The sequence below is a fragment of the Rhea americana genome, unplaced genomic scaffold (assembly GCF_003343005.1).
Source record: "Rhea americana isolate MKP2758 unplaced genomic scaffold, rheAme1 scaffold_49, whole genome shotgun sequence".
Lineage (NCBI taxonomy): Eukaryota > Metazoa > Chordata > Aves > Rheiformes > Rheidae > Rhea > Rhea americana.
Genome location: NW_028186634.1, coordinates 3,891,550 through 3,917,101, shown reverse-complemented (window position 1 = coordinate 3,917,101; position 25,552 = coordinate 3,891,550). Strand labels below are relative to the sequence as shown.

The following is a 25,552-nucleotide window of genomic DNA, read 5'->3' as shown; positions in this document are numbered from 1 at the left end:
CAATTTCATTTTATAGATTGAAAAGCAGTCTGGAGTTCTGCCTTTTCCGAGCATGATATCTTGGAAATACTATTCTGGCAGTCTTGAAAGGTTGATTGTTATTTGGATTTGTCAAAGCTTACTTGACTTTTCTTGCAGATATCCAGATTTCTAGAAAGCAGAAATGACCATGACTGCCAACAAGAATGCCAGTGTCAACAGCAGAGCTGGAGGGAGTAAAGTGCCACAGGACACTCTGGATAGGTAAGTGAATTGCAGTTTTTGTAGACTCTGAGAAAGGTTTGTCTGTGTTTGGAACAGAATCTCTGTTGAAGACTTTTGTCCCTTTGACACAGAGGGAGCTTTGCTGGGCTGAGTGCTGTTTTGGGTAGAAACTGGAGGAATAAAGGTGTGAGAAAAGGTTTTCTGACATTCTTCTGTTGAGCTGTTGCTACTCACTGGCTGGTTATGGTGAGAAGTGATTGCAAGGAAAGACTTTTCTACATTGCCAGTCTCCTGTACTGCATTTTGTATCTGTCTCTGACTGCTTTGATAGACAGTGGCTGCCCACTGCAGTCTCTGCAGACTGCCTCATGTTGCAGAGTAGGTAGCAACTGTGAAAGGGCTACCTTTTTATCTTTTCCCAAGCAAGCCCTTTTTTGTCTCATTTTTGTCTCATTTTTGTTCCTTTGCTTTTTTGTCCTCCTTTCTGTAGTATTTAGTTGTCTACAGAATAAGTAGATCAACTTTACTGTTCACAGACAAGGGAAAAAAATAGCCCGTCTCACTACCATGAGACATGTCCCCTAAACTCAGTATCGTAGCCAAGGACAACTTGAGTACTGAAGCCTGGCAGTCCTGAGGGAATCAATCTGTTTAGACCAGGACAGAAAACAAAGTGCGCTTGCAAATTTGTACATGTTTAGTAGTGGCTAAGGAACACTATCCTAACTGGAGTTCCAGTCCATCAGAAGGCTGTGATGAGACTGTACACAGTAATACACATACTTGTAAGTGACAGATAGCTTTCACTCATGAATTAGTACACTGAAATGGCAAGAAGGATGATGTCAGTTTTTGCTCCCGTTGTCTATATTTTGCAACGATCAAGGACAGCATTTTGGAGACAAGAAGTTTTCTTTAGGGAATTCTGCTTAGGGATATTGCTTTGGAACACAAATAAACAGCTCATCTGCCGTCAACAAGTTCACAAACTCGGAGAGTCTTGTTCTCAGCCCCAGAATTTACAAAATAGTGCTGCATGATCGAGCCTGTGGCCCTCACATAGGACAAGCCCAGTGGCTCCTCTGGTCCTGATATAGGGCTGACAGTTCCAAAACCSTCACTTTACACTATAGTCCTACTAAGGCAGCCTCAGTACACTTTGGCTTGGAAAGTTTAGACAACCATGCAAATAATGAACCAGTATGAACTAGTCTTTTGAACACAGCAGCAAAGCTCTAGAACTAGGATGCCATCTTAGACAGACCAAACTGTCCAGGGTTCTTCCTCAAATGCATGAAGTGTCTGTTGACTTACTGCTATGGTTGTCCTTGCTGTAGCATTTAATCTGGCTCTCTAGGGCATTCTTATACAGGTCTATTGTCCTCTTTTGAGGAGCTGTTCTGCACAACCTTACACAATAATGTGGCAGTGTCTTCATTATTACTGTGTTTTGGCTCAAGACAAGACTTTAACCCTATTATTAACAGCATACAAGAGGAACGTGCAGATAACTTGCACTGACCTTATTATACATATAATATATGTAGTCTTCTGTACTGCACTAATATTCATGCTAGGTGTTGGACGTAGAAATAAGGAATATACTCTTTGCCTTCAGAAGTTCAAAATGTAACTCTGTAAGGCTTTAAGTAGGCTGCAATAAAATGGGTGGGTGCCCAAAAAAGAATGTTTTAGACAAAGGAAAAGCAGTGGAGATCCTGTTTGTTTATTGAACATTTTGAGATGGGAATGTTGGTTGTACCAATGCGAATGGAATGCTCCAAACATTTTGACCAGGCAAGTCTGCATCAGTTTTAGCCATGCTTGAATGAGGAGCATGCCTGACAAGCTGTACCAGTGTAAGCCCTAGCAGACAGCAGTAGAGCATGTGCACAGAAAGATTATACTGGAAAATTTTTGCTGTTCCAAATAAATCAGTAAAAGCTGTGATTCAGCTGAGTAGATCTGACATAGTTACAGACTGATTTATCCACTGGAAAATGAAACGTCAAAGACAAAAGTCCCTGTATTGGCAGCTGGCGGGTAGAGTTAGCCAGCCTAGATGGAGAAGTTCAGAGGGAAGGAGAAACTGTGGAGAGATGGCTTTGATCCTAGCAGTGAGCTGTAGGTCAATTTGGAAGTGATGTCAAATGCTGGCTTGGGTTGGGACACCTGCCATTGTGTTCTGAACTTTTCCAACCACAAACACAAAAAAGGGAAAATATAAATTAAATTCTGAAATTTTCAAGGTGGAAGCACTGGAAGAGATTTTTAGCAGCTTATTTCTCTTCTGCTTTTATTTAAAGGGAAGTCTCTCTTTAGTGCCTTGTCTCTGTTTTGTGTTTAAATACTCTGGTTTTGTTTGCAATTTTGGTCTTCTTTCTCTATTTGATGTACAAATGGCTGCCTCTGCATTCAGGCTTCTGTGTCTAATCATTCATTTTTCTCTTTCTGTGTTCTGCCATACCTTCCCTCTTGTCTATACTCTGTCTCTTTGAATCATAGTAATTCCAGATAATTTTCCTGATTTGAGTGAAATGGCCTCACCCTGACTAGCAAGGGATAGATTAGCCTAATGATGGTGAATTGACAGTCTAGATCCTTGGGTCGAAGGCTACTCCTAGACCTGTCTTTGCTAGTGACCTCCTTAATGGCATTGTCACATCCTTCCCTGTCTGAATCTTTCTTTCAGTTATTTGCCTTTCATTTCTTAATTTGTGCAGTTGACTACTGGTATTGATAATGTGTGTACATTATAATATCCTTACTAATCATATTATGTAAGAGTAGCTGTGTTAAAACTCAACAGAAATGGAATTGATATACTTGTGCACCTCCCAATTTGATAGTATGCATACTTGGTATCTTTTAGTATAAAATAGTAAAAAAGATAAGTAATGTGTGGGGGGGGAGGAATTTCTAGAGATATACAATGTGGATATTAAAGCCAGATCCCTAACAATATTTGATGCTCCCATGTCATTTATCATTCTTTCATCAGTGCAAAGACAAGTCTGAGCTAGGAGCTTGGGTCTAGACTTCGGTTAGCTTTGGGCTTACTCTTCTAGTTCAAAATCTTTTCCATTCTTTATAGCTTAGGAAATATTGTGGGATGCCAAGTCCCTGGATAATAACTGTCAAATAAAATGTTCTTTCTTATCATAGCCATCTGTTTTGATTAAAATTTGCCAGGAAAAGATTTTGTAAGTACAAGCATGGACCTGACACACAGGAAAAACTTAAGTTGCAGTTGCCTGACAAGTGAGGTGAATAGGTTGTCATGCACCAGTTCTCCATCCATTATTTTGCCTTAGAGAATCTTCTTCACCTGTCTTTGTGAAACTGTGTAAGAGGATGTTACTCGAGTCAGTCCTGCAGGTTCTTCATTGTAGGCAAACTATAAATCAGTGGAGTAAGTGCTGGCTTAATAAAAGTTTAATTTAAGCCTCACAGATCCACTTAAACTGAACAGTCATTGTCTTTGTTCAGTACGGGATTTGACTGAAGATCTGGGAAACTACAGTATGTGCATTTTCTATAATTTGTGGGGATAGAGTTTCATTAAGTGCTGATACTGGCATAACACAAGTGCATTTATCTTCTGGGGACAAAGGCATCTTTTTAGTGTTGTTTTAATTTCGGTGCTAGTTTTGGTGTGGTTTATTGCCGCAAGATGTGAGATGTGTTACAGTTTTATAGTGTCACCATCTGCTGAAACCTTCTGTAATTCCTTATGGGTCAGATGCAAAGTGAGGTAGAGTCCATGCAAATCTTTCTAATTACTTTGGCTGTATATCAGACCTTCATAGATCATAGATTTACTCTAACCATACAAAATCTTTTGAGGGAAGGAGGTGCCTACAAGTACATGTGTATACAACTGTATATTTTGCAAGGATTGAAATTCTTGGTATATCTAAGATTTCCTTGGTTCTTACTGCAGTGTGGTACCAATGACTTGAAGTGCTGCTACATTTTGCTGTGCATAGCTGTGCTAATGGCAATTTTGGAGAGGAGAAAGAAGCAGAGGRGAGAATAAGGGCACTTCTGGGAGGCGAGCAAGTCCTCTGCAAGAAGCTTTTTGAGAACGACTTTAAGTCTCACCTAAGAGAATGGTTTTTCGGGATACACAGGGTTCTGATGTAAGTATAGGAGAAGAAAAACTTAAGATTTGAAAAAAGTGAGGTGATTTAAGTGCGCGCCCACACTAACTCATTCTTTCTGAAATTATCTGAAGTTCATTTGCTGGTTGTTACAGATGGACATTTATGTTATGCAGTTTTAGGTGAGATGAGTTTGTCTGTATTCTGTTTGGAAATGATATGAAATATTACTAAATTATGGAAACTATGGAAGTGTGGAAATAGTACTGAAAGATGATTGAAGGATGTTGAAGATGATTGTTGAAGGATGATTGAAGGTATGGAGCATTTTTACTACAGGGCAAGAATAGATTGACAGGGGCTCTTCCACCTGGAAAGCAAAGAAGTGGAACGGGGAAAAGGGTAATAGAAGCCTCTGAAATTATGACTGGAAGAAAGCGAGTGAATAGGGAAAAATATCTCTTCCCATATAAGAGCGAAGCACATCGAAGGAAAACAGAAGAAGGCAGGTTGAAAGTAAGTTGAAAAGAAGGTAGTTCTGTGCAGTGTGTCTTTAAACTATGGAACTCACTGCTACRGGATGTTGCAGTTAAGTGCATTCATGGAAGAAAAATCTGCAGAAGGCTGTTAACCACAAAACCAAAATCTGTAAGCCAGCAAGTCTCTAAGCCTTTTACTGTTAAGCTGTTGCAATAGCAGTGCACACTTGCCTGTTCTTACTCCCTTCTCTAGGCATCTGCTAATGGCTACGGTCAGTGATTGAGCCTGGACTAGGGATATTCTCTGGTTAAACCCAGTGGGCACCTTCTGATGTTCTTTGGAACAAGACTTGGTTCTAGGAAGCAAATATTAGAGAGTTTGCAAAAGGATTGTTAAAATGAAACTTTCTGGATTTTGTAAGCCTGAAGGACAAGCTTTTAAGACTTGTGAATCTGAGGCATGACCTCTGTCATTGATGTGAAAGCCAAGAGAGCAGGAGGTTAGGAAAGCACCTTCTGTATAGCTGAAAGTGTCTTCTTAATGATCTGACAGAAGCAGCTCTGAAATCTTATTAATTCTTCTGGGGGAGACAAAAGAGCCCACAGCATGCCTGCAACTCGTGCGTGACCCTTTTGTGCCCAGTGTCTACTTGGCTTGATTGCACCGTACTTAAGAGGATCACCGTAACTTGGAAGAAACGTTAAGAGAACAGAAGTCAAAGAAAAGGCATAACAGTGTTTGTACCTCTCTCTCCACAGTGTGACTTGCTTTCCCTTAGTAAATGATTTAATAATTATCTGGAGTCATCATTTTTAAAGCTAACTCCATTAATGATGTCTAGGCAGAAACTTTATTTGAATTAATGAATTAATTTTTTTAAGTATTTGTCCTAATCTTGTGTTTGCTCCAGTGCAAAGTTAAATGTAGAAATGACACTATCAGTTCTGTTTGATTAAAAAAACCCTGTTATACTCTATTAAAACAAACCTATATTTATGTTTATGAAGTAATGCTGTGCTTTGCAAAATACAGATTTGATAATTTGTAGTTTATTTTAGTCTAACAGAAAAGGAGAAAATTTTCTGAACAAAATGATTATTTACTAGTATGTTATTGTATCTTAAAATTGCAACRTAGTTAGAGCCACTGAATGTGACAAGCACCAATCCACAGCTGAATACCACAGTGTTTAGAGTAAGTGTGGCTACATAACTTCTTTAAATCATTCCCCATGCCCTCACCGCTGATATCTGTGCCATCTCTTAACTCAGGATCTCAAAGCATATTTTGTACACCTAACTTGAACCTTCTCACCTACTGTGATGTACTACTGAAGTCCAGGAAGTGTTTGTTTTTAGAAACAAATTTTGAGTATTTATGTTTTTTTTATCTGAGAGTGTCRCATGAAATGTAAGTAAGTTCAGAATTTGAACATACAGACTTCAGCCAACATATTTGGAAGTGAGTGACAAGTATTTACATCATCTTCAATCTTTGTGGCATAACCTGTGCCTAAGGTATGAATCCTGTCTTGTGAGCTGGACACAGAACTGGAAATAGGAGAACTGTGCTCCTGCTAGGCAGTGTTGCCCTGGAACAGGGCAATATTGCCCTGAAATATTACTAGACACGTTTTCAAAAAAGATCCTATCTTGTAATAAAATTATCAAATTTAAAATATTTAAAAATATGAACGATGTCCTTCTGCTGTAGGCACAGAATATGTCCTTGTAAGCAGGATTATTTAGACTTCAGTTTGATGTAATTTTCCATTAGTAGCTTTTGGCTGAATTTCCATTAATTTGGAACAATTTAATGCACAAGAAGCATAATTAATATCTATTTTCATAAATGGGACACTGTACACAAAAAATAGATAGCTATTTTTGTTAACAAAGCAATACGTACTGTTTATAAGATACTTTAGAATAATGTCATTGCAGTTATTCTCAAATTATTGACAGACATATAAAGGTGATTGTCCTCTCTGTTCACAGAACAGTACAAAGTCTTTTCCAAATAAAGCACATTTTGCATATGAGTTTTATAAATAAAAACTTAGGAGTGACCTTTTGAAAGCTTAACCACATTTGTATACTATTTACAGCGAACAAAAATGAAGTTCACTGCAAGCAGATGTGTTGCTAGCATGGTGACTTTAGGGACTGACGTAATGAGCTAGAACAAAGATTGTTTTAGTCTAATGTCCCTGGGCTGGTTTTGGGAAGATAGCCAAAGCAAAACCTGGTGTTGGTACCAACTGTGCAAAAGGACTATGCGGCTATTAGTTTGAGGAAAACTACATCACTAAAATTGTGTTTGTTTTAGGAGGGGCTAGATTTTGTGGTGTGGGCTGTTGTCTTTCCATCTGATCTGCATTGGAAAGCGGTTGTCCTCGCTGAATTGGAGGTCGTTTTCCCACTGAGCAAGCACGRTTTAATGATATGACAAACTGAGGATGCTCATGTCAGTGTGTCGCATATAGCAAGGCATCTGGAAGTATTCTAGCAAAAGATTGCATCTGCACACTGCTGTGAGCACAGAGTAGCAAGCTTTWAAGTTACTAGTCTAATAACATTCGTAACACTTCTCCTGTCTGAATATTTTAGTTGGATTCTTGAATCAAATATACTTTTGCTTGATTAAAATTGAAATCTGGGCTGATACTGATGCCCAAAACCTTATTGTCTGCAAAGTATTGTGCCTTTATTTCTGGTTCTTTCCATCTGCGTTATTCTACTAGTATCTTTGAAGGAGCGACTTCTTTGTGCATTAGGAATCAGTTTTCCATTAGGATAGCTTTGATCTCTGAGTYGCATCTCTCTCTTTGCCTGGAAAGAACGGGAAATAACTGAGCTGGGTACCCACAAACCTCTAAATACAGGCTTTGGTTTTTATCTCCCAGCAGTGTGTGAGGCCATTCCAACTGTCACCAACAATTTGTCAGCTCCTTTACTCTAACAAGCACTGAGATTTGTTTGTACTGGCTTTGTGGCTCAGACATTCTTCAGAATCTAAGCTAACAGGACAGAGCTTTAACTGGTGGGAGCTGGCTTATGTCCAGTGAAGGCACTGGAGATGCACCACCTAAACCAAATGAGTATCTGAACCAATATAACGCTAGAGGTAACTAAAGAGTTACTTTACTAGTTTGTAATAATAATAAAAAAAACCCTGCTTAATAGTTTATAATTCTGTAAATATCAAACAAAATAATGACTTTTATTTCCTAACCAAGAGAGCCCATAGAATAAGGTTGTGTCCAAGTTATCATGAATCCAGGATTATTTGCTGTTGTTGTTCATAGATAACATTGGTGTTTCAAATTGTGACAGATTTCTTTGGCTGATGCATCTAATTGTTGCTAGCTAAACCAGAGGTCAGATCTGGGCCCGCTTCACCATGGCCTTTGGTTCTGTGTAGCAAGCACTAGTGTAAGGGGGATGCTGGATGCTCCCCCGTCTTGTCAGATTTTTACATGCATTTTGTGCTTGCTTTGAGGTCTCATAGCTGACTGCAGGATGTATAAAGACTGTGGAGAACCAGTTCACAAAGTCAGCTTTGAGCCAACAGAGTCCTGGGACACTACTTTTGTGTTCAGCTTCCCATATTCAACCTGATGTAGTTTTTGGTATTTGCCTACTTCATGCAAGTATAAATTTAAAGACTGTAGTATTTATAGCATGTCCTGACTTTTCTGAATAGAAAGCACTGTGTGTCCTGTGAAGAAAGCAACAACTTGTAAAGCAGAGGATGTGTCTTCTAGCTCCCAGGCATGCCACCTCTCATTGTGAGCGCCCAGGCAGTCTGTGCTTTACCCAGCCTAAAATAGTGTCTGCAGTACTTTTGCCCTCCTTTTTCTCTAATATGTTTCCATTGCAAGTTCTTCAAGGTGTGAGACTCTCTGCGTGGTTCTAAAACAGTGAGTTTTTTTTCTTGTTTCAAGGTGTTGCATGTGCAGTTTCTTGTATTACTGTGTGTGATTGCCATTGACTTAGCATTATTGTGATAAAGTATTCTCTCATCTCTTACTGTTTCTTTGCTAAGTATGTGGGTGGTGTTGCTGCATGTGATAGAAAAGCTGCTTCTTTCCCTGTCATGGGTGGCTTTTCAAATATAGGTGAAATGCTCTCTCTACCTGGGCTCTGAAGTTCACAGAATGGTTTAAAAGTGTCTCCATAAACAGTTATAGGTAGTATGGTCAACTAAACTGTTGTTCGCACTTGGATAAAAATTTTTGTGTGGATGATGTGCCCACCCATGTTTAAAAGAAGTCTTAATGGGATGTTTGGATGCTAATCCAATTTCTGTTGTAATTATTTGTCCTGGGAAGAAAGCTGGTTTATCTGCAGCTGCCTCAACTATGTCTTCATACTGAAAAACTCACCAGAACAAGCAAACAAAACCAATGTGTTCCATTGAAAACTTTTCTGTGTGGGGAGGACATGCAGGTGCTCGTACAGAAACATCCACAGAGAAGGCAGAAGACCTAGTAGCGTTGATAGTTCTGCCCACCTTTAAGGAGACGCATGCGTTAATCGGTAGCTCAGCAGTTGCTGGTTAGTGCATATTTGGGTGAACAAGTTCTCGTTTTTGAGGCTCTCTGGCYGGAGTGGGCTGAAACTTCAGCTTGGTAAGAAGAGTAAACTATGAATGCCTAAAGCAAAGAGTACAGTTCTTAATTTGTACTTTTTAAAGTAAAAGTCTTTTTTCTCCACCAGTTTTGAGGTGGCCTGAGCTAAAGCAACTCCCAGCAGCGCAGCGCTCAGGCCTTTGCCTGGTGGGGCCCCAAGGGGCGAGTTCAGCTCGGCGTGGCAGCAGCTAAGGCGCTCTGGCCATGGGCCTGGCACAGGGGACTGCACGAGGAGGGGCACCGTCGCCTGCCCCCACCACCCCAGCCTTCTGCCAGCCCAGCCGGCCTTTAGGCAAGGAGGCACTGAGCTGCAGGGACACCAGAAGTATTTCCTGCCAAAAGTATTTGCCTACTGCTGGGTGAGAAATACTAGTGGGATACTTTTAAGTTCTCTATGAATTTGTGATACAAAATCCATAGGGATTGCTAATTTGTTACTTTAACAGAGAATCAAGTTTCTCTATTCTGATAGAAAGCTTGAGAATAGGAAGATTAGACAGTTAATATTAACTCTGCTAAGAGTAACCAATATGTCAAGTTATTGGTGTCATGATGAGATGTTGCTTTTTTTTAAGCCATCAAGATGTAGAAAACAATACAAATAAGCATCAGCCAAACATCTGTGGAAACTGAATAACTGATATGAGATCTCTCAGCAAGTGATGTGCTCCTTAAAAAGCAGAAACGACTTGAACTGTACAGCCAACAAATTTCCAGAAGGTCAGTTCCCAGCAGCACAAAGTTACGTTTGATTTAGAAAAGAATATAAAGCAATTTTTATAGTGTAAAGTTAGAGCTGCATTTGGGACACTGAGCCTTGGTGACTGTACTCTGAACAACGCTACGGTAGGTGGGAAGGTGCTCACTGTTACCACAAATAGGAACATCAGCAATGGGAACAAGTCAAAGCATTGATACCAATGACCCTAAAACTGGGGAAAGCTTGAATACAGACTTGAACTTCATAGCTATCATTTATCTCTGTAAGAAGCTGTGGTTAGATGCTGATTTCCTATGATGTGAGGAGTGGATTTCATCCTGACACCTTCTCTGTTCCCCTCACTTGCCCTGCTCAGAAATGACATCTACGGAGGTAAATCAGAGTGTCAATATGTCTGAAATCTCTTTCTCAAGGCTGCGGAAATATTCTTGTAATCGCAGTGATATAAAGGTGTAAGGGGAGAATGACTTTTAAGAAGAGCTAATAGCTTTTTTTATTTGGCCTAGAGAGAGAATTAAAAAAGAGAGAGACAGACAGACAGACAGACAGACAGACAGACAGACAGACAGACTTACTGCTGGGCATTTCGTTTGGGCTTCCTTAAACAATTTGTGGCAAAATACCCAAATGGGGGGTTTTGCTCTTCCATCTCTGTTGTTGGCTAATTTTGTTTCATCTAAATTTTAAATTTTGTCAGTTCAGAAAAAARATTACTTAAGTTAAATGAACTTGTTGGTCAGGTAAATCTCTCACTTTTTCCCAATTAGAATTTCTGTTAATATATCCCTCCCACATGCATAAGTTTTCAAGAACAAAAATAAAAAGAATTTTGATTATATTTTGTTTCATGTAGCTTCAGATCAAGTTTGCTTTATTGTTACTTGAAGCCTGGAGGAATATATCCTGCCAAATTACTTCCCAGTTTAATTTAATTCTCATGACACTTTGAATACTTTCCTCTGCCTTTTTTATGCAGCAAATCATATGTCGTCATTAAAATTATCTTTTCTAAAGGTGTTTGTTTGCTACATACATGGAAAAATAATTAAAAGGTGAAGTGCAACATGTTTTAAGAAGCAGAGGATTGTAGCCGACACGAGACTAAAAGTGGAGTTTTTGATTGTGTATCGTTCTCGTACAGACTGCTTAAAGTAACACTGCAATCTTTACATGTTTCATCACTGATGATTTCTATTTTTGCATTGCTGTACTCAGTAGGACTAAGGTTTGAACTAACTTGTAATATATTTTTGCTGGAAATTATTAGAACAGCATGGATTTGGAAATGTTTCTGATGTCTTTCTAATGCTTTTCCTGCACTGAAATTTAGTGAATAAGGGCAATGAGCAAGGTATTTACTAAAGCATTAATGGAAGTCCCCATCACTCCAGTATCAGCAAATCAAAGCAGGAATCTTACTTAAATTTGTTGCAGGATAGTGATATAAAGTGACACTTAAGTCCATAGGGGGCATAGCACAGATGTGATGTGCAACACATTTTTACATGACAGTGCCAGTATTTCATTTTTTTCTGGAGAAACTTGGTTCTTAGGAATGAAAATCCTGTTGCTTCCTGGACCAGAAAGATGCTGGCAATCTCTCTGGAAAGACCAAAAAAGGTACAAGTCACAAGCATTACTAAGGATGGTTCGTATTCTATGCATATCTGTCCATTAGGAGCTGGTCTCTTTACACTTAAGCCATTGAAAAGCCCTCACTATGGGAGAACAATTCCTGTTCAGTGCCCAAATCAGTCTGGATTTGAATCAGTGGTTTAGAAATGAAAGACTCTATGTTCTCTTACCAGTTCCTGGCTCTGTTTAATTATCCTAAAAAGATACTTTCCACTTGAACAGAACAGAAAATTCAAAGAAGATGTAACAGAATTTAGTAAAGAGCAAGATTCAAAGAGGATTTGAACATACTGAAATAAAGATAAGTGAAAGAATTATTTTGTCTTTTTTCCCTGATCAGAAAAGACTCTTTGTCCAGAACATCAGAATAAGAAAAGAATCGACACAGCTTTCTCACATTCATTTCACAGAGTTTATCCTGTAGATAGTAGAATAACTATTCACCAGATAGTATTGTGCATAATAACTGGGCATTAGCCAAATGCTAATGGCTTTGATTCAGTCTCCACACTGAGTGCCACCATGGTCCTTGAGGAACATGAACAGCAAATGCCCTCTAAAAGCAGATGAAACAAAATATTTTCTTGCAAGTAGGAAAATAGGAGCGAGTGGAAGTATACATAGTTAGGCTCTGTCCATATTATTACAGTGTGTATGTGCAAAAAATGCCCATATTACCTAGGATACATAAACCAAGGGAATGTTTCAGTGAGATAGCTTGGACAGAGCTCGGTTGGCGTGAGGCCCAGCCCTCCGTCCGAGAGCAATACGTCTCATTATCATAGTGTCACTGTCAGCATAAAGCCTAGGACTTGCAAAAGTGCATATGTAGGCTTTAGCTGTATACAGGACTTCTGGGTCATGCATCTTTATCTTTTGCATTATATGTGACTYTTTCAAAGCTTTCATTGTGATTCATGTCATTCACTGTGAGACCCTGCATTTTGACCACCAACAGTGTATAAAACTGGCCTTGAAACTAGGCCTTAAAATAGGGGACCACCACAAGTGAATTTAATAAAGGTCCATCACTGAAGCTGTTGACCACAGTGCAGCTGGTTCATGCATGCTGTAGGATGAACTCCTGTATTGAAAATACAGCTAAATTTAATGATTGTACAGCTAAGTGTTGTTGTTGTTTTTTTTGATTTATTGAGCTGATTCATAAAATTCCATTCAAGTCAATGGGAGTGTCAGCTCCTATGACAACCTGGTTGCTTATTTGGGAGGACTGAATATGTTTAGGAGTTTGTTATCATGCAGATAAAGGAATTTTGTCCAGGATGTGCAAATGTTGCTCATCAAGCACTGTAAAAAGGCAAACTAGAAGAGTTAGTAGAAAGAGAAAGGAAATATTTTTATGGTTGCTCTATTAATGGTGAGCTTTAGTGTGTGTTGATTTTTTTTATTGTGAGGAAGCCGTAGAAAGACCCCAGACAAAAAAATTCATTTTTTTCCCTCCTTAGATTTAGAAAGAGAATGTTAGCATTGCACAGCAAGGCAACTTAGTGTATGCCATCCATGCTATTGTGATTATCCAATGAATATACTTTTATGCTAAACAGTTAACAGCAGCTAATAAAATAAGATGGTATTTTTATTTTGGATTCATAGAATAAACCCATTTTGCATCAGAATTTCTTAGAGCCTTTTTTCCAGTTAATTTCTTTAGTATTTCAACCTTGAAAACAGAAGCCAGTTAAGTGGCAGTAGCATAAAATGTTTTGTGTTACAAATCCTTGTGAGAAAATCTTGGAAGATTTTTCTGACGGACTGTAGGAGGCAGCTGGGTTGCTCATGCGCAGGACTGCTGTGGATTGGGGTGGAGTGGTGCTGACAATGTTCAACTGTGAGAAATGTTGGTTAATCCCCTTACATTATCCCAGCCTAGGTAACTCCAGCCCACTCACTTTTTTTTTTTTTTCTGTACAGAAGGACTTTGCCAGGGAAGCACCTGTGCCTCTTTGCAGCAGGTAAGGCCGTAGAGAGGACTCATCAGTACAGGCAAACCAGTACAGTACACGAGAAGCCAATTGCTCTCATTTGAAACTTCTACCCTCTTGATTTGCTGCTGTGGAAAATAGCTTATGTCAACGAAGGCAAATAGGGGAGATGGCAGATAAGCTGTGTCCTTTTGAAACAGTTGAAAGAGACTGGAAGGCATTTTAATATGGATTTTTAACCTCTCCCTTTTCTCTCTGGACAGTACTGTCATCCACGTGAACTTCAGGATATGTGTTCAATCTGGCAGGCCTGGTCAATATTTCTGTGTGTTTGTGGTTTGGTGTAACTAATACAGCCTGCAGATTTCATTAGTAATATACAACCAGATTGCCTCAGTTCAAAGGTTGAAGAATGAATTGTAAATTGTCATTTCCTGCAATTAAAAGGAAAACAAAACAAACAAACAAAAAAACCCAGATTTTTTTCCAAGCCCTGGGCAACTGTCAGGAAACTTTGGCTTGCCAGATTTCTAACACACCTGTCCCTTCAAAAGCAGCAGATTGCAGAGAAAGGCTTTGTTAGTGTTAGTCTTGTTAAACATTAATGTTAGTTTCCTCCCTTTAAGCATACAAAGGGATAGAGGCTTGAGAAACACAGTCGGCTTGTATGTCATTTGTGGCTTGAGAAGTAAGGTAGTAAGTTTTCAGGAAGTCCCGAGGATACAGCAAGGCACGGGGGACCGAAATTGGAATTCCTCCATTTTCGTTCTTTGGTTTTACAGGAGAGAAGAACTTCTGTGTAAGTTTGGAATTGGTTTGATGAAGTGCCTGCAGTGCTGGATAGTCGTGTGCTAGTCAGAGGCTTGAAAGGAGGAAAAGAAATGAAGCAGAAGCAAAAGGAGCATGAAGGAGCACTATTGTAGAAGTGATTTCTTTAATGTTCTTTTCTGTAATCAATTTTGTAGTTAGGCATGCTTGATATTCATTATTACATTAGTGCTCATATGTGGGTACTTAACATCAGCTTTCTGCTTGCTAAAGGTAGTGATAGGAATAGCTTTAATTTCAGAGGTTGCAGCTGTGTGTAGGTATAGAAACAAGGGACTTTTGGGGACTGCAGCTTGATTTACACACTTCCCTCCTAACCTCCCTTGTTCTCAAAGAAACCTAATTTCTCTGAATGACCAAATGCATGTTTGCTGTGTAATCTGATGAGAATTGTTTTTTTTTTTTTAATTGTACTTTTTGAAGGTGATTTCTAAGTGATGCAGAAATATTCTCAATGCATTCTACCATTGCCTTCTTTCTCCCCGGATACACTCCTGAAAGTGTGCTGGTGTGTATGAGGAATGACGACCCTTATTCCTGTAAACTTGGGGTGTATGCTTTGGACATACTGAGTTAAATTTGGTTTTACTGTAAGGAAACTTAGTCCACTAGAGAGATGCCATTCTTATTTATACCTAGGCTGAATTTGATGGCTGACAGTGACTGTCCTTTTCTAAACATCGGCCGATTGTGTTGAGATGGAAGCCCAGAGCAAACGCAGTGCAGCTGGCACGCTTTTGTATGTTGTATTGGCTCTGAGGACTGCTTGTGTTTTCTTAAATGTGTTCTAAGGAACTTATTTTTGGAGTTAGAGACAGCTTGAGTTTCTTTTCCATTGAAAAATAACAGAAGTCTTATAGGTTTGAACTTTTTAAAGAAATCAGTGTTGTGGGCCAAACTCTCTGTGGCTCAGAGGGATGTAACATAGGGTCAGAATCTGGACTTCCAATTTGTTGCTCCAAATATACATTAGCTGAGAGTCCATGGATTACTGCAATGAGTTTGTTAGTTGTAGTCCTAGCGAGCAAATATTTTCATAGCTGATGAGCTTATAAATGTTACTGATTGTTTTTGCTTGCTGTCTTACACACACCTGCTGTTGCTACCTCATTCGTTCCAAATCATTTTCATTTTCTTGATGCTTTGCCTGATGCCATCCATGTATCTTCCTGTAGGGACATATGGTTGGTCTTGGCTTTGCCCTGAAAGGAAAGGATGAGTGATAGGAGGAGTATGTAGTTGCTTTTAGTTGCTCTAATACACTGTGTATTAGGTAGCCTTGCAGTGGATGCACATCATTTTCATCCTCTGGGTTATAACATATGCAAATTCCTACAAAGAAACAAAAGATAAAGATATATTAGCCAGCTCCTTATAAAACCTAATAGGCCAACAGAAATTGTAAAACTAAATCCACAGTTTTATAAAAAACCAAGGTCCTGTGAGAAAGAAATATTTATAAAGGATTTATGAATCCCCCAGATATTGTCCTGATTCCAGCTTTAGTCTTGAGATCCCACAGCTCTTGTAGGTGTGGTGGTAAAATGGTCTAGGAGGCTTGTTCCAGCTTGATGAGTAATGTATACTTTTACATTGTCCTTGATTGTAGTKAGGAAAGATATCATGAGTGTCTTTCCCTGACCCAAGTCTGCTCCTGTTTACATCTATGATAAAAATCTCAGTAAAGAGCAGAGAGAAGCCAAGCTCGGATCCTTTGGGAAGTTTCCCTTTYGCTCATGTTTTTGCACACTGACGTGCTCAGTGCTCGAGGACTGGGACCAGGGCTTTGTTAGTATCCAGTGAACTTGTTCTGCACTGGGGCCAGATGCAGCCTTTGGTTAAGTTAAATTTTGGCTTGACAGGACTATTATATAAATGAGTATGATGGCAATAACCATCACAAATCATAGGCTGGCTGCCTTCTTATTATTATTCTTTTTGTTTATTTACTTGTTTGTGTTTGCCTGTCAAAAGATGGGGAATAAATAGATTAAAGAATTTTTCAAAGTTGCGTTCAACTTAAAAAAAAGCCCGACAACTCTGGGCTGGCAGAGGTTTTCATATGACAGTCAGTTATGGCTTTCACCACGTACTTCCGTGTTTTGCTGGCTTGTTGAAACAATGTAAGATGAAGCCCACSATTAACAGTCAGATACAGTAACATAATTTATTTTTCAGTGAATATTTTGCTACTTAGGCTGAAACTGTGCTTTTCCAAAGTGTTCGTTTGCTCCATTTCAATGCTGTAAATCATCCTCTACTAACAAGTTTTACATCAGTTTGTATCTTCAGCGGCTTCTCTTTCGTAACTCTTGATTTGTGCTAACATAAATGAGAAGAAAATCAAACACTAATTCATAAGTATTTGAAGAAACTGAATGAGAAAGGGCCATCAGTGAAATTGAAATAAAATTCCCTCTTAAAGTCAATCAAAGTATGACCATTCTTCGTGATCTGTACAAGTTTATGCACGCTGCAAAATGTATCAAGGGTCACGTTTATCTGTCGTAGCTGGAATCTGTTTTGCATACCATAAGGTCAGAGCCTCTAAATAACATTACAGTGATAAGAAAGGCCAGGGTGTAATAGCTCAAATCTGCAGAGGCAGAATGTAGTCCCCAAAGAGGGGGCATGTTAGATACTCGTTGACACGTACAGAGTAAACTCTCAATGGTATTTGATGTTGTTTTACCTGTAGTTAGGTTCTTTTGCTCCTCTCACCATAATCTCAGTAAAATGTGGAGTGCATCTGTGGCAGTGCAGCTCCGGTCTCTTCCACGTGCCCAGCTGGGTCTAAGAGGGATGTCGGTTCGGCACGTATACATCCTTGTCGGGCATGGTAAGTCATGGCAGGGGTGGCAACTTCTGAAACGCTGCCTGAGCCCTTGCTCTGTGTCTGTGCATCTCTCTACTAGCTACGCGGGAGAAGGCAGCCAAGCTCGTTTGCTCTAAACATACGAAGTCTTGCATATTGCTTGCACACCTATTTCTGGTATCTGAGAAGGCAGCAAGAGTTCCTGTGGTCCCTTCCACCTCCCTGGCTTCAGCACCTCCACTAGGCATAGTCCACTTGTCGGCTGCTGCTTCTCTTTTCTACTTTCTCAGGTGCTGAAAAAAATCCTGCTTCTGATGGTGGTGTTCTTTTTTGAAAATAAATGTTTAAGTTTTCTTAGGAAAGTGGTTTTGGCCATTTCAAAGCTTACAATGACTGTAAATATATGAATAAGAGAGAGAGAGAGAGAGAGAGAACTGTGTGGACTTAGTCTTTTAACCAAGTGACAGGGAAGTTTGCAAAGGGAGGTAATATCTTTTATTGTGTTACTTGATACATTTGGAAAAAATGGTGAAAGTTTTTTAAAAAAAAAAAAAAAAAAGGGTGTTAGAGCAGGAGTGTGTTTCTCTGATCATACCAATGTAAGAGTAATACGGTAAGAAACAAAAAGCTGCTAGGCTGCTTCATCTTTAATTATAATAGAAACATATGTATAAAAAGTGACATTTTGAGGACAAACAAGCTTCAGCTTTTTTGCTTACACAGGAGAAGTTTGCACAAAGTTGATCTGAGTTGCTTTGGTTGCCTTGAGGAAAGGATGGCACCCAGGCAGTGATCAGATGCGAGACTGAGAGGTCTAAGCCCTCCTAAGACCAAGTTTGAAATCAGAATTACTCCTTCTTTTCCCCTACCCTCAAAAGCCCAAAGGAAATGTGAACTGCGTTCACGATACCTGGATTTCAAGTGCCTGGGGTCAGATAGGCCCCTTTCTGGCGGGGCTCGTGTTAGGGTTGTCTCACATTCAGATGCGTAATGCAACACAGTCCCTGGTGCTGGGAGTTTTTTTCTTCCGCACAGTGCAGTAACAGCAGAAGCAGCACAGATATTTTCAGATTTTTTAAATCATTTTGGTGTTACCCTGTTGTGATGTATTTTATTTTCTTGCTGGTCCAAGTGTCTCAGGCCTCAAACYTGTTGGATTGTGATACTAGCTGAAATGAAGACAAATTAAGAAAGGCTGTTTTGTGACAGACAGATGGATAACAGTTTTCAGTTTTATAACCTGCTCTTTGAGGATGCTTTCTCACTGTGTTAAACAAATAATCTAGTTTTTGAAAAAAGGAACACAGAACAAACCAAATCTCTACAGAAAACCTCGCTGGCCATTTACAGCACTTCAAGTCTCAGATATCTCTAGTACTCTGCTCCTTGGGATAATGAAGTACCTTAACCTATAGATAAAAGAGCCGTTAAAGAGGAATTCAACACCTGCTGACCGATAGGTTGCCTGACATCTACAGCAGTAGAAGCTGAGGACCAGAGCTAGACTGGTGGATCTGGAAGGAAAATGCATCCTTGTGGATACAGGTAGGAAAGGCAAATAGCAGATGTGTTTAATCTGAAAGCAGCTTGTTTTAGTGGATGAGAATTAGAATGATTCTTAAAGATGGCAGATGAAGGCCTAGATTCCCTTTTCTTCTTCTACCTTTGTTACATATTTATTCCTAACTATTTGATGAGATTTTGTGTGGCCTAAAAGTTAATTTATATGCAAAGCAGGGAAAGTTTGGTGGTATTCTGTATTAGTGTAGTGAGGACTCATGATTTTCTGGCTTTCAGTTCAATTGTTCTTCCTTTTGCCTTCAATAAAGTATACTGTGGTCTCATAATATTTCTGACTCATGACAGCAGAAAAGGAATGAACCTATTTTACAACAGCTTTTCCAAACCAGCATTTGGAAAAGAGACTTAGAGGTTCCTGAACCCAGGATTGCATCAGATGAAGAATTAAAAACTAAATGTCACAGTTTATAAAATCATTTTATAACCCATTCCAAACTGTGTACGTATAAGTTTAGAATACTTGTGAAGCTCTGACAGAATTGGTTCCAAAGAGTTTATTATTTTGAGATTTCAGAGAAGATAAGCAATGCTGAAAAATAACTTGTGCTTTGAAAAAGCAAAGCTGAGAGCATCCATGCACATTGGGATTTTGAATAATCATGTTTAAACATGCTGTTAAAGAGCAAGTTTCAAGGACTAGTGGTTCTTAAATAAATAAATTGGCACTTGTGCATTCTGCTTGATCTAAGAAAATGCTATCATTTGCTGTGTTCCCACCCTCCCTCTAAGGGAAAAAAAAAAAAAGATCTTAAGAAAGGCAGGTGAGACTAAATCACTCTGAACAATTTCCAGATCATCGTAAAAATTAAGTCAAAGCAGAGACATAACAGCGTAAATTTCTGTTGCATAAATTATCAGTCAGAATATGTCATAGGAAAAGAGTAACTGTGAGGGAGGCTTCCATTTTTCAATTTTGATTCGTATTATTTCTTTGAGGAGGAAATGATGTTGGTCCTGTGAAACCACTGCACTGTATTTGAGTAGAAAAGAAGGAATGGCTGACTCTAATATTTCAGTTCCTGCTTTTGATTTTTTCCATGTGCAGTCATTTTTGCTCATCTTTGTGACGCAAGGTACAGTGCAGACTAGTTAATCTTGTGTGCCTGATTCCCTGTGTTTTAAGTAGTTATTTGTGCCTGTACAGAGGGGGTGAAAAAGCTTTAAACATGGCAATGTTTAAAAACCACGCTGTGTTTGCCTTGTAATAGAGCAGAAGACTGCCATAAATCCAAGCAACAGGGATTCTAGCCTTCTCAGTCTAGATAATTTCACAATTTCCTGTTATCTTCACCCTTAGAAGTTTATTGGCAAAGACATGTGCCTAGTACACATTGATTGATCACATTTTATTTTATAGTATCTGTCACTGGCAGATTTTCTTGCTGTTTTTTGGTTTACAAATCCAATCTAATTCAAGTATTTAGGATCTGACTCATCAGCTTTGATTTATTTGCAGGATTTTGTACAATTGTAGAGCATAGTTGCCATTTCACATAGTTTACTTAAGTGGATTGATTCCTGAATTGCACTGGTGTATATCAGACACTTTTTGCTTGTAAGCCGTAAAACCACAGTTTAACTGCAGTTAGCTGAGTTCCTATGTACTTCTCTTTACGAACTGATTATCAGGATTAAGAACTCTGAAGAGCTTTTTATTTGTAGAAATTAATCACAGCATCCTCTCACTAATGTGTCCCATGATCATACTCATTAACTTGGTATTTCTTGAGAGCACAGAAACTAGAACTTTTTAAAATGGGACATAGAATTTGAAACGTTTTTATTGTTTGACAGACGTAGTGGCCTATCATTTTGTATCTATTTCTGATGCAGTCTCAATTTTTATTTAAATGGCAAGTATCAAAATGCCCTGAAAAAAAAAATCAGAAGTACATGCAGAAAAATATTTATGTTTCTGGTTTTGTTCAATCTTTAAACATTTCATCATATTCATCCACTTTGATTTTAAAGCTTCACTCCTTGTAAGTGCTGGGACTTTTTCATCACTTGCATATGTTCTTGAGAGTGAATCTATTTCAAGTAGTCTTATTATGCAAATTCACTTTTTAGTTTGGAAAATATCTTCTGTTTTCTTCTGTCTCAGAGTCAACAATAAGGAGAGGAAGTTATTCAGAAAGCAAGTTATTGGGAATCTTGAGCTATATTCCTGGTAAGAGCTTAAAAATAGTAAAGGATCTTATGGCAGAGTGGTTATTATGTTGGCATTTATATCCCTTTTATTTCAGAGCAAGAGGCGATATGGCAAGTTTTACTTCTTGCTTCATTACCAAGTTGAATCAGCTTGAAAACCACCTTACTACTGTACATCCAGCATCAGGTGTAAAAAGTTCTGTCTCCTTTACTCATCATATGGTCTTATTTAGATTTAAGGTAATTAAGTATCATCTGTAGTTATCTCCTACATATAGAGAATTGCAATAGACTGTATGATCTGCTAAAGTCCAGAATATATTGAAGTAGAAAGCCTTACTGCCAAACAAAGTTTGGTCTGGATTCAGTGGTCCAGGAGGTCCCTTTTTGTCTGATCTTACGTTCCTGTAATTCTTTGTTAGAAAGAGTAACAACAACCTTGATTTTAAAGTCCTTTCTACTTCCTGAACAATTAATATAACAAAAGATTCATCTTCTTTAATGCAGTACATAAGGAAGTGGTCCAGGCCTAGATGAACATTTGTACTTGAAAAGAAACTGTTAAAACTCAAGTGTTGTCAGTACATGGATTACTCTTGGGGTATCTCTGATAAGTAGCAAAGCTTTTTCATGCCACACATTTTAGTGATGGTTGTGCATTTGGCTCTTGTGCTAACCACCTAGTAACCTGGCCAGACTAGTCGAGCTTTCTGAGTTTGTGCCTGCTGTTAGTGCTTTGCAGCAAAGGAGGGAACTCACCAGTGAGGGCATTGGGTAGGGGCAGAGAAGCAGAAGGAAACGGCATGGTGTCCCCAGCAAATGATGCTGAATCTTTGCTTCTCTGTCTGATGGGTTTCTCTTGTCACTCATCTCAAAATGCAACCAAAACACTTGCTGTTGTGTTTAAAAGCTGAAATTGGATTTCCAGTAGCTCTTTGGAGAAAAATGCAGAGTTCTTTTACAGGTAGAGGAAAGAAGAATCACTGGAAAGCGTCCCTCCACACTGCTCAAACAGTCTCGTTCCTGTCTCGCAGTCTTCTCTGAATTCTCCACTGCATCTTTGTGCCTGAAGAGACATGACTCTTATACTGCCTCCTCTCCACACAGCCAGGCCTGGGGAGCCGGAGACTTTTAGTGCAGGGCAGCCTTGCTGTGGGCCTCACAAAGGTGTCAGGAATTCAGTTTTCTTGTCTTATGCTTTGTAAGGAGTAAGGTGCAAATTATCTCAAGGCAGTGTGGCAAGTGATCCCATTCTCTTTTTGCTGTAAACGAGATGCATCTCCACTGTTACTCATGGATGTTCATTTGGTACAGGAAAAAGTAGATGTCTATTGATGCTAAGCTTTGTGATGATACTAGATTGTGGTAGTGCAGTAGTTCTTCCAGTTCTTACTTGTGTAAAAATACTGATTAGTAGTGTGAGCTTTCACAAACGTGTTTCTGATGAGGAAAGGAGAGTTGTTTTCTGTTTGTCTGTTGGACTATTTCCTGGAAACCATGCCTTAGAGCAGTGGGAGACTGCACCAGCTACCTGGAGCTGCTGGCGTTGAACCTTTTCAGAGGGGCTTGTTTCATACAGGTAACAGTAGCAGTGAAATGAAAACAATAGCAGTGATATGGTTCTAACTTGAGTTTTTATTGTTCTCTATGCATTTTCTCTTCTCTGCTGACATTGTCAAATTAAGTAGAAGTTTTATGGAAATTAATAACATAGCAAACCATTAAATCCATTCTCAGTAGCAGAACATCAAAATGTGCATAGTAAATTTGGTTCCAGTTAGCAGATTAATTGCGTGGTTCACTGTCAATTTGAATTGCTCTGTGAAGGATGGGTTCCCATATCCACCTTCTTGCTGATTGAGAGCCTGTAGGAGCTGGTCCTAAATCAAGGGGCTTTGCTGTGCGGCTGAACTGCTCTGTTACAGTGTGGCTGTAAAAGGCTCTGCTTTCACGTGATCATGAGCCAGAGGTAAACCTCTTGCTCAGTTCAAAAAATGTGCATCCTCATTTTTGTTCTTAAATACTGAATTATGGTTAGAGATCTGATCTGATCCATAATATAATCTACTTGTAATCTGAATGCAAAAATGCAAGTGCTGGTTTTTAATTTAGTAAGAAGTTACACTTGCATAGGAGAAAATGCCCTTTTTGCAAATGCAAGAATCTGGTAAATTTTGTCTTGTACTTTGAGTTTCTTATTTCATTTACCTTCCAACTGTTTGGAGGCTTACAGAGGTTAAAGATATGGGCGTAGTTAAGCTCATGTGAGCACATACAGCACCTCCTCTGCCCCAGGATTTAATCTCTTTTCAATATTCACTTACAAAAAGAACTGCAATTTTTCATCCTGWAATCTGAACATGTCCATTTTGTTTGCTTAGTAACCAGACAGTCTAACAAAGTGCCAGAAAGGTGTGAGCTTTCCTGTTCTTTCCAATGAAGTGTTAACACTGGATATCTGAATTAGTGTTTCAAATGATCATTTTTATGCAGTCTGTTGCTTAGGAGAGGTTCCTTAGTTAAAAAAAAAAAGAACTGGTTATTAATTATAAGTATTATGAATTTATGGTGTCATATGAACTGATTTAAAATTAGGATTTCTTAACATTTTATCTTACAAATTTCCAGAGGAAATTGTAGAGTTTGGTCTGCGGAATTAGTATGGCTTTAGTGATCTTATTGGAACTCTCTTGATTTACATCATCCTAGGATTCAACTGAAGATGGATATTATAAGCAGTTTAATGAATGAAAATGCATATCTTCAAATCTTTCCTGAGAAATATTCTTTATACTCAATTACTGGGAAAACCGAATGTTTGTTTTTGTTCAGTGAATTTTGTAGCTCATGAAAGGAGAAATTTCTATAGCTTTTTTTTCAGATCTCTGTAAATGCTGGATAGAGTAATGATAAATCTTTAGTTTTCTGAGTACGCTAACTTATTTAGGCCACAGCCCACTCTGATTTTATTGCTGTTATTCTGAAACAGGTTAGGTTGTCTTGATAAAATGGCACAATGCTCTGAGAAAAATCAGGGATAAGCGTAAAACTAAATAAAATACTAAGAAATCCCTATTTTCCTAGCAAACAAAGCAAAAATCCTATGGAATGAAAACAGCACTGTGTGACTTCATGTGAGCTCACCAAACATCAGTGTTACAGTGAAAGGACAGGATCATGTCAACAGGAGCCTGGAAAGACCCAGTACCTTTTTGTCATCTTGTTCCTTTTTTTTTTTCCCTTTTTTTTTTTTTTTTTTTTTTTGGAAAAATTGAAATGGGAAATTCCCATTATAAAACTGAAAGAACGCTGAGCGACTTCTGCCAACTTGTCTTTCTTCAGCACAAGATGCTCTGTGGAGTCATTTCTGATGCTTGAGGCAAGCTAGAGCGATGCTGTGGAGTCTGTAGTGCCTAGCGCCAAGGTGGGAGCCAGGAGGAGCATAACTCTTCTGTCCAAGGCAAGTCACTTGACCAGCCTCCAGTCAAATTTAATCCACAGTCTGAAATAGAGCTTAATATTGATTCATTCATGTTTATGAAACACTGGTGGGCTGTAGATGCAAGCTTTTCAATAAATGCAAGTTCTTATTATCCACCTTAACCTGACATACAAAAGAAGAATAAAGCCAGCTGTTTGGCCACCATTCTGGCTCGCTCTTGTTGTTGAAAGATATCTAACAAATTTGCAGCAGTTGTAAAGCCGCTGCTCAGTCTGTCACTCATTTCTCCTCCATTCTGGAGGTGATATTTGGCAGTGGAAGCATACAGGAGTTGTACACCAGGTACAGCTCAGTTTTGATACTCATTTTGTATTGCCTACTTTCAAAGTCTTCTCCAAGGATTAAATACTGCCTCCTCTCCACACAGCCAGGCCTGGGGAGCCGGAGACTTTTAGTGCAGGGCAGCCTTGCTGTGGGCCTCACAAAGGTGTCAGGAATTCAGTTTTCTTGTCTTATGCTTTGTAAGGAGTAAGGTGCAAATTATCTCAAGGCAGTGTGGCAAGTGATCCCATTCTCTTTTTGCTGTAAACGAGATGCATCTCCACTGTTACTCATGGATGTTCATTTGGTACAGGAAAAAGTAGATGGCTATTGATGCTGAGCTTTGTGATGATACTAGGCTTTGATGATGTGAATACATACACTAGTCCATGGAAGCCATATCTTTATTTGAGAGGTGGTCTGGAAAATTATACTTTTTGTAATCAAAAGTTTTTTCAGTTTTGATGAGAAAAATAGGAACTGGAGAGGAAAGAATGAATCGGACTTTAAAACTCAATGATATTTCCAAGTCCTACAAGTAGTCACTAGAATTACCATTTTTTTTCTTATTATGGGTGCTTCTGGTGATTTCTCAGGGAACAACTCACAGCAGTAAAGCTAAGCACAGTCTAGAGGATTGGAAACAACCTCTCAGAGTGAGTCTGCGCCCCTTACTGTGCAGCTGTGAACCCCGG

The 25,552-nt window shown here is 39.0% G+C and overlaps 1 protein-coding gene across 5 annotated transcripts in view; it reads left to right on the top strand.

Moving 5' to 3' along the window:
* The window catches only part of DENND2B (DENN domain containing 2B), a 186,738-nt gene that overhangs the window by 77,516 nt on the left and 83,670 nt on the right, over positions 1-25,552 (top strand). For all 5 annotated transcript variants that reach the window (XM_085317187.1, XM_085317183.1, XM_085317185.1 and 2 more), the window contains one exon: positions 139-243. In XM_085317187.1, the coding sequence (XP_085173313.1) occupies positions 164-243 (80 nt within the window). In that variant the 5' untranslated portion in view covers positions 139-163. The remainder of the gene's footprint in view (positions 1-138; positions 244-25,552) is intronic.